The 9,999-nt window shown below is 35.6% G+C and overlaps 2 protein-coding genes across 2 annotated transcripts; both read left to right on the top strand.

Annotated features, from left to right (window-relative positions):
* The first annotated feature begins 1,204 nt into the window (after positions 1-1,204).
* On the top strand, positions 1,205-4,889 carry LOC125202771 (uncharacterized protein At4g37920). The gene is made up of 6 exons (XM_048101235.1): positions 1,205-1,415; positions 2,191-2,588; positions 2,847-3,015; positions 3,556-3,800; positions 4,117-4,304; positions 4,409-4,889. Exons 1-6 carry the CDS (start codon positions 1,262-1,264, stop codon positions 4,566-4,568), a joined length of 1,314 nt encoding a protein of 437 aa, XP_047957192.1. The 5' UTR covers positions 1,205-1,261; the 3' UTR covers positions 4,569-4,889.
* A 902-nt stretch (positions 4,890-5,791) lies between these two features.
* LOC125200927 lies at positions 5,792-9,987 on the top strand. Its single transcript, XM_048098762.1, has 12 exons — positions 5,792-6,013; positions 6,154-6,241; positions 6,429-6,528; positions 6,617-6,690; positions 6,829-6,900; positions 7,007-7,084; positions 7,614-7,811; positions 8,281-8,342; positions 8,515-8,889; positions 9,060-9,159; positions 9,370-9,591; positions 9,684-9,987. Exons 1-11 carry the CDS (start codon positions 5,928-5,930, stop codon positions 9,568-9,570), a joined length of 1,434 nt encoding a protein of 477 aa, XP_047954719.1. The 5' UTR covers positions 5,792-5,927; the 3' UTR covers positions 9,571-9,591; positions 9,684-9,987.
* Positions 9,988-9,999: the final 12 nt, after the last annotated feature.

Below are 9,999 nucleotides of genomic sequence, written 5' to 3'. Positions count from 1 at the left end.
TTCGGAAGAGTTTGGGTGTGGTGATGATCGTGTGTATTTAGGGTGGAAGGTGTTTGATATGAAAAGTTGTTGCATTTCACCTGTTTCATCTAGCTCACTTTTTTATATTGATTTTATAATAAAATGTGAGTGAAGTGAGTTAGTGGAATGTGGGATCTACTACCATTTATTGTCAAAATAAAGTGTGACTCTTAATTGGGGACGGATCGAAATGGAAAAGTGTGACTCTTAATCGGGGACGGAGGGAGTAGTACTTTAAAAAATTAAAGATCGATTTGTTAATTTTCTTTACGAATAAATGCATAAAGGAACAAAACAATTTCTAACTTTACTAATGAATATCTCCCTTGGTATGTCTCATACAAATAGTCCATATCCATTTAGTATTTACAGCAATTTTTTCCTCCTTTTCTTTTACTTTATTATTTATGGGTTCACTATCCACTACACAATTTCAACTATTTTTTAAACTTCTCTCATATTTTATCAATTATACATTAAAATTCGTGTCAATACCAAATGGCTTAATTTTATGGTACGGGAGGAAGTACTCCCTCTGTCCCATTAGAAATGCAACGTTTTCCTTTTTGGGTTGTCCCACTAAAAATGAAACATTTCCTAAAATGGAAAAACACCACTCTCTCTACTTTTCCCTTTCTCTTACTTTACTCTCTCTTCATTAACTCACAAAACAACACTTGCGTAAAATCCTGTGCCGGAAACCAAATGTTTCATATTTATTGGGACGGAGGGAGTATATATTACTCGGTAGATGTAGGGCTGGAGAAAAATATCGAAAAAATGATATATCGCTCGTATCGTATTGAAAAATATCGAAAAATTATCGAATTTTCGATATATCGTAATTTTCGATACGATACGATATCGTATCGTAAGTTTTCGATACGATAACGATATGAATTTCCTTATATCGCGATATATCGTTTTATATTGAAAATACGATATATCTCGAAATTTTTTGATATATCGATATTTTCGATATATATCGATATTTTATTTTCGATATATATCGAAATTTTCGATATATATCGATATTTAACGATATATCGAAATATCGATACGATAACGATTATAAATTTCTATAAATAATTTATTTTTTTGTTAATAAAGGAATAAAAATATCTATCCATATTCCCCATTGTTTCGTATTCTTTCTTTACTATTTTTAGGTTAAATTAAACCAGGATAGAATCAGTGATTCGCTTTGCGGTAATTGTCAGAATCCTTTGTTTACTGGAAAATGGAGCTGGCTTCGGTTCCTCTCAGCTCATACTGCTCTGTTTCAGCCGCACGGCCCGCCGCCGCCGCTTCCAGAAGCTTCTCTCCATCCCTCCCTATTTTCAGGACTACCGTTCCGAATATTTCTTCATTATTTGTCGCTTATAAACCCAAAGGTATTCCAATATTGTGCATTGAATCGAATTTAGGCGCCAGCAGGCTAAATTGAGTTAGAAATTGGCATTGGTGTAGTGCTAGAGCTGTTAATTATGCTTATTTGTTCCTGATATTTGAATTATGCAGTAGGAATTTGGGTAGGATAAGATTCCCAAAACTTGAGGTAGAATTCTGAAGTTTGATATTACTCTCTTTTTTCTGAGTAGTAAATTAGTAATGGAATTCATGTGTTTGTTTTAGTTAGAAGCTGGAATTTATATAATGGAGATTGTGTTACAATTTAGGAAATTAGGTCCTTAGCAATTGAGTAGAGGTTTTGAAGATAGATATTGAGGGGAAGAAAATTAATCTTGTTTGTTGCTTACCGGATGTTAAATTTGTTTCCCTGATGGGATGATTTTGGATGTGTTCGATGTGTTTGATGTACTGATGTATATGGTCTAACTGAGAGAAGGAACGGCCGCTCTATCACAAACTGATCGGGTAATACTAATTTTGCAAATGATTGAAGAAATTGTTAGTTATCTTCGTTATTGTGTTGAGACTACATGTAGTATGGTTGGGGGTGGGAATTATCTTTACTGGTTTTATGTTCGAAGTTTTAAATGCCTTCGAGTTTGTTTACTCATCATGCTCTGTCATCTCGCACTAGTAGAGTCTAAGATTGTGATTAAACTGACCGTGTCACATGCTTAATGAGTACATGTAGTGATTGTAATTTCTATCAGTAAGGATTGTGATTAATCCTATCGAGTTTCTCCTATTGGAATGCAGGATTCCTATTGCCACACGAGAAATTTAGGTGTTTTTCCCATACTGCTGGTCTTGATAATGCAACAACGGCAGGGAACGTTTCATCTCAAGAACATGTGTCGTCTGCTGAGGAACACATTGCAGAAGGTGGTGCTGTTACTGCAAATGATGCAAACCACAAAAATAGGGATAGTGAACAATTGGATGAGAATAAAATGATTCGCATCTGCGACAAATTAATTGGTGTCTTTATGGTTGATAAGCCTGCACCAACCGATTGGAGGAGATTATTAATTTTTAGCAAGGAATGGGGCAATATTCGACCCCACTTCTACAAGAGATGTCAGGACCGAGCAGATAGTGAGAGTGATCCTGGAATGCAGCACAAGCTACTTCGGCTTGCAAGGAAGCTCAAAGAGGTACGTATCCTGTTTTCCATAACAAAATGAAACTATGAATGTGGTCCTTTTATTTTTTCAATATATTTATTGCTTTATTTAGAATGATCTATTTATGCATAAAGTTGCGTAGATCATCTTTGATCTTTGGGCAAAACAAGGTTTTGTTCCTTATACATTTAGTTGGGTCGAGTATGTTTGTCTTGGACTCTTTGATGTATTGTCTGTAGAACTAGTGTTGGTTCATGTTGTGAAATGACCTAAATGCTTTCTCTCCAGATTGATGATGATACCCAAAGGCATAATGAGCTGCTTGATGCAATTAGAAAGTCACCATCTGAGGTTGGTGAAATTGTAGCTCGGCGCCGTAAAGACTTCACGAAAGAATTCTTTGTTCATCTTAACACCGTGGCAGAGTCGTACTATGACAATCCAACAGAACAAAATGGTGAGGCTAACTCTTTACTATGAATCGATTAGTTTACTGGTATTATGAACAATGAAGGATAAATCTAAAATGATTGAATCAGCATGCAAGGACGTTGGTCATATTTCTGTTGCTGCCTTTACCATTATTTGAAATAATGAGCTTTGGCTGACTAAAAACGTGCCTACGATATCATCTCATGGTTAACATGCTAGGGTCTTTTATAGATTTTACTGTCAATGTTGACAAGCTTTGGTCCTTTCTTCCTCATGTAATATATAATTACATGTAAAATGCTTTATAGGCATTTAAAGGTCCCTGCCGAAATGTTTGCAGTGAGTTATTGTCTAAGATCAATATGTTTGATCTGCGATCAATTACTGACTTCATGTCACTCAGCCATAGCCCAACACGTGCTCTATGTTAATGATACTTAGACATGTTGGAGCTCGTCGATTACTGCTTCCCTTATATCTCTCACTTTACAAGCAATTGCAGGCTGGATAGTGTTTAATTTCCTGTTCAAAAAATGTTAACATTTTCCTTCTTCTGGATGACTAGCTGTTGCGAAACTTGGGAATACATGCATAGCTGCTGTACAAGCATATGATACTGCAACGGAAAGTATAGAAGCGATAAATGCTGCAGAGTTGAAATTTCAAGATATCATTAACTCTCCATCTGTAGATGCTGCTTGCCGGAAGATTGACAATTTGGCTGAAAAAAATCAACTTGATTCTGCACTCGTCCTCATGATTACAAAAGCTTGGTCTGCTGCCAAGGAGTCAACCATGATGAAAGATGAGGTATCTTGCTGGCTTATTAGATACATCATTTTTCTACTTTTAGTAAACTTACATCATGATAGCTAATACAAAGAGCATTCCTACCAACGCGATAGTGTGTGGTTATCACTGTACTGATCTTAATCAGTATTCAGTCATCGTAATCAAGGTGCATATTTATAGCTCTTTTAAAACTAGCTGATCTACAGATGTGAAAGTAGGAGTCATAATTTTTACTGAGCTCGTTTAGTATGGTTCGGCTGCAGCCTGCAATATTCATCTAAATGTGGTGCTTATTTTTGCTGTTGCATCGGCTAACTGTTTTCACCTTTCCCAGGTTAAAGATGTATTGTATCATTTATATAAAACATCCAGAGGTAATCTCCAGAGGCTTATGCCTAAAGAAATCAGGATACTTAAGTATCTACTAACAATCGAAGACCCTGAAGAGCGCATGAGTGCACTAAATGATGCTTTCACACCAGGAGAAGAACTTGAAGGAATGGATGTCGACAACCTCTACACGTATGTTCCTCTTATCTTTTCCTCTCCCTAAGGGGTTGGGGGCATTACTCCCCTTCACCCGTCTGCTTATTTCACATGACAAAAAAATCTCGTGATTCTAACAGGACACCAGAACAGCTGCATACTTGGATTGGATCTATAGTTGATGCTTACCATTTCAGCCGAGAGGGCACTCTTGTAAGGGAAGCCAGAGACTTGATGAACCCGAAGATTATCCGGAAACTGGAAGAGTTAAAGAAGGCCATCCAAGATAATTTCATGTGAGATCGAATGCATATCGCCTAGCAATGTAGAGCAAACAGGGTGTGCATCCAGCAGAGCTCAAGCTCGATGAACTTATGGTAAACCGGCTTCTCCTGTGGAAAGCTTGATATTTATCTCCATATGTTGCTTGAGGAAGTGCCGGAGAAGACTACATACATCGAGCCTCATGTAATTTAGTTCGGTCCGGTCAGTTTTTCGGGACATTCGGTTAGTTCGGTTAACAATTGGACTTGTTAGCCTGTTATTGCATTTTGTACAGTATAATTTGTGACATGAACTTTCATGTTAATTCGGTCAAATAAAGTGTTTATTTTTATTACATTCATCTTTAATCTAAGTCAACATTGATTTTTTATACTTCACTGGTTTATTGATTTAAGTAAATATGTCAATCGGGTCGATCTATCTGTTTTAAGCGCCCCATTATATTTTGGATAGACTAGAAATATTCAAATTTAGCTTTTTAATTTTTTATTAACTATATTCAATAATGAAAAAATTGTCATATTTTGTCAATCAAGAAATTTGAATTCTTATTATTGAATATCTTTTCGGCATTTATTAACATTATTTTGCAAAAAAGTTATAGCACAACTATTTTATTTAGCTTCAGCAGAAAGTCTTGTATTTTTCTATCTAGGACATGGCGCAACACCATTCCTTATATTTCAAGCTTTAATTAAAAAATGAAAAAAAGCACTTTTTCTATATAATATAGTACGTATGATCTAAAGAAATACTCCATGTATCCAATATCCAATTAGAAATGAAACATTTTCCTTTTTAATTTGTCCTATTAAAAATAAAATATTTTCTAAAATGGAAACATCTTTATTCTCTCTTTGTCAACTCACAAAACAACATTACATAAAAACACGTACTAATTTCCAAATATTGCATATTTAATGGGATTGGAGGAGTACTTATTCCATCCATAATTAATATATTATTCTAATATTTTTCACGTTAATTTTTCGATAAAAAAATCGTTTTATTTTCATTTTGAGTAATGTAATCCAGTTTTTATCCCTTTTCTATTTTTTAAAATATCTACTCATTTATTCAGTTAATAAAAACTCAATCATTTTTTTCTCTCTTATAAATTGGATGATTTAAAATGCTTAAATATTCAATACCGCTAAAAAAATTTATGCTCGAATCTAATTTGATAATTAATTAATAACTAAAGAATTACTCTTCAAAATCCAAAACCTTGGCTATTATCACATACAACTGCACAAGCGATCTCCATATCCCTAATTCCTGTTCAAGCTATCAATTTTCGAAGCTCGGAGAGGAAGAATTCCAACAGAAAAGGAAGCGATACGGTTGAATTCTCTTCCAATTCTGCGATTTCAGATGATGACGACGAGAAAAACGAGCTGTTGCGCCATTTGCGAGAACTCTAATATCGCCTCAATTTGCCATGTCTGCGTTAATTACAGGTAAATTCTCGCGATTTGAGTTTGATTGATTGTGAGCTTACCACCGCATTGTTCGTAACACTAATAAATTTCGAGATAGCATAGGTTGTTTACTAGATGAAACTGATGTGTGTTTGGTAATTGTTGCTGTTTTTGATCAGATTGAATGATTACAATAGTAATTTGAGGTTGTTGAAGAGTAAGAGAGATTCGCTGTATTCGAGACTGACTCAAGTTCTGGTTGCGAAGGTATGTGTGATGTAGGTTTTCAATTGATTTTGCCATTTGATTGTAATCTGATTAACAAACTGTGAAACGTGTATTCTTCATAATTTGGTGAAAGTTTGTAGAATTTGTGAAAAGTGACTGAACTTGTGGTATATTACTGTATTTCAGAGGTTTAAACTTTGAATTTGTTTATTTTTCATTGTTTTAGGGTAAGGCTGATGATCAACATAGTTGGAGGGTGATTCAAAATGAGAAATTAGCAAAGTTGAGGGATAAGCTCAGGCTTCGAAGAGCAGAGGTTTCACAAGGTTTGGTGCTCTGAGTCTAGATGCTTGCCATTTTGGTTTTTCGTGATCCTCAATTTAGTTTATGTTATTTTTTGTTGAATTTTTTCAGGAAGGGCTAAAATTGAGAAGATGACTCATGATCTAAAAGTTAAATACGAAGTGCTTGAGTCAGCAATGAGTTTGGTATAACAATTAAGTTACATTTATCTTTCTTATGCTGGGAAAAACTTAGAGCTGTTAGCTCAGTTTTCCTCTCCTGAAGTTATAATTTGGTTTCATTTTGCCAGTTTATAAAGTTTCTTGTTTGATATGAAACTGCAGGTGGAAAAGAATCGAACTGAGCAAATCGAGAAATATTATCCTAATCTTATCTGCACACAGAGTTTGGGACATGTAAGAAAGATAACTTATTCAGTCAATTATTTAAAACCTCTTACTGTTAGTACTTTATCATTCTTACATCTCTACGAAGATTAATGCTCCATAAATCTTATTTCAGATGGCCATTACTTCTGAACGCCTTCATAAACAATCTGTCATTATCAAGCAGATATGCAAGTTATTTCCTCAGCGTCGGGTACTTCCTGAAACCTTTCCTTTTCTAATTAAATACCACTGTTTGTGCTTTCATAGCTGATATCGCAGTTGATACGGAACTTTTGGCATTTAATCAACTTCCATTTTATGTATCTATTGATCTATTCGTAGTTTATCTAGACAGTGTGACTTTACACTGTGTTGAATTTATTTATATATTTTTATGATAAGCTCCTAAAATTAATGCATACAGTATACAAATGGGTAAGGGAAACTTCTTTTTTTTTTTTTAAATTGGTAGGTATCTTCAGTTTAAACTTCAGTCTTGATTTCACTTATTTCTCACTGGTCTTCACCATGTCAATTCTCACTGTTCTCTTTCCTAAGAAAATTCCGTAAAGGTTTATTTTGGACATCTGGCTGAAGCACTATTGTTGATGATATCTGAAATTCTGAATGCTTGTAGATATATATATTCTATATGATTCTCTCAAGCAATTAGTCTGTGCTAATTTTCTTGGTAGAGCTGGCGCTCTTATTAGTTTTTCACGGTTATTAATTAATTGCAGGTGTTTATTGATGGAGAGAGAAAAGATGGTTATAGTGGTCCATATGATACAATTTGCAATGCACGCTTGCCAAGAGGGTTAGATCCCCACTCAGTTCCATCCGAGGAACTCGCCGCCTCATTGGGGTATATGGTGCAACTTCTGAATCTAGTTCTGCATGCTGTATGCTCTCCTGCTCTGCATAACTCTGGGTTTGCGGTATGTACAGTATATACCTTCTGCTCTTATGATATATCTGAGTATTTTTTGGCTGACTGTGGTTTAAGACACTTACTATTTTGAAGGAGCTCTTAATAGGTAGCTAAGGTCATACTACTTCAATAATCATAGATCAGTAACATGTAGGAAAAGTGTGATCATGGTGAAGAACATGTACAAATGATCTTCTGCTGTAAAATTGCAATGAGATAACAGCCCTAAATTTGCATTGCATCAATCGGTATTGTTGGTTTAGATATTAGTGAGATGTTTCAGTCAAAATATTAGTCAGGTGCTCAAGTCGTACAAAAGTTTGAGTAATAAAATACAAATGATGTAATCATTTGGTTGTTTTTAATTGATATTCTCAGTTATATTTTTCCCTCTTCCTTTCCCTGTTTTTTGGAAGTTCTGTTACTTGAATGGTTTTACAAACAAGTTGAGTCTCGTCATTCTTCATGTATATCAGGGTTCCTGTTCTCGGATATGGCAGCGGGAGTCATATTGGGATGCTCGTCCATCATCTAGAAGGTAATATACTGGTTAGAGTTGTAGTGGTGGGGATTTCGGTTAATTGAACTATCCACCCCCTCCTTCTGACGAAAGTAGAATGAACACTAAACAGATGCTCGACCCCTATTCACTTGTCTCTACTTGATTATAAAATATCTACCATTCTACTAACTTAATTTCTACTAAACAGTGAGTATCCACTTTTTATTCCTCGCCAAAACTCTTGCACTACTGGTGGTGAAACGTCATGGTCTGATAAAAGCTCTAGTAATTTTGGCGTGGCTTCAATGGAGTCTGAGAGGAAGCCTCGTTTAGATTCCTCTGGCGGTAGCTTCAATTATTCTTCTGCTTCTGCACATTCAGTGGAGTTACACAAGGATTTGCAGAAGGGCATATCACTCCTCAAGAAAAGTGTGGCATGCCTAACTGCTTATTGCTATAACTCTTTGTGCCTGGAGGTTCCCTCGGATGCCTCTACGTTTGAGGCATTTGCGAGACTATTGGCAACACTATCTTCTTCAAAGGAAGTTCGAAGTGTTTTATCCCTGAGAATGGCATCATCAAGGTATAAGCATCCTCCAAATATCTTATTTTTTCACCGTGCACATAATATATGCAACTTCATGAAAACTACATGTCCAAATTCATCTCTCTATTACCCTGGAAGATTATCTACTTCAAGAAAATTACACGAATGCTTTACAGTTTAAAATGGATATTGATTTAAACGTGCAGGTCCAAGTCTTGCCAACAATTGAACACATCCGTATGGAATGTTGAATCAACTGTTTCATCGAGCACTTTGATGGAGAGTGCACATGCACTGCCTTCAATGGTATACATTCTAATTACTATTTAATCTCCTGTCTGTGTAACATGGTGATAGTAAATGTATGAGTTCTCTGGCATTATATTTTGTTTCTGGGTTCATAACTCTTCCATAATTATTATCTTATTAACACAATACACATCTGTTCCTGAATATGAAAAAAGCGCATTGCAGTTGGACATTCATTTCTTTCACTGATAATTTTCCTTACTGCAGAGAAATGCCTTTGATAATTATCTCCCAAGCTTTGCTGGAAGCTATGTTTATGCCAACGAGTTTCCTGAGTATGGGAAGAATGAAAACCTAATGGAAGAATGGGATTTGGTGGAGCACCCTACTTTCCCACCGCCTCCATCACGTACTGAAGACGTGGAGCATTGGACTCGAGCGATGTTCATCGATGCAACAAAGAAATGATTGAAACCACCTTGCAATTCGGTAAGAATCATCTTCACTTACAAATGCCACAAGCTCTGTTGTTTTGGATTGGAGATAACCTTAGCTCATGTTTGCCTACTGTCTGCCTGTAGCGTTGCCAACTGCTAAACCAACCTTCTCCACTGACAAGGTAACACCCCGGGAGTTTGAAAAGCTTCTCGGCTGATTCGACATTGTGTAAATATACGATTTCGAGTAGGTGTGGATATTTGAGGTAACAATTTCCAACTCTACTGTGATGTACATGCATTCTGTAATCTAATGTGTTAAATCTGTATATTACTAGCTCTGTGAGATTCAGTAGAAGCTATCTGTATAATTGGTACTTTATTTGTATAAAAAACTTACATACTCCTATTTCTATATAGTTGAAAAGTTTCTTCCTTGAGATAGAAATTGCTTTTGCTT

Source organism: Salvia hispanica, chromosome 1 (genome assembly GCF_023119035.1).
Source record: "Salvia hispanica cultivar TCC Black 2014 chromosome 1, UniMelb_Shisp_WGS_1.0, whole genome shotgun sequence".
NCBI classification, from domain to species: Eukaryota; Viridiplantae; Streptophyta; class Magnoliopsida; order Lamiales; family Lamiaceae; genus Salvia; species Salvia hispanica.
Note: the sequence above shows the minus strand (reverse complement) of the source record. Positions and strands in the feature narration are given on the sequence as shown.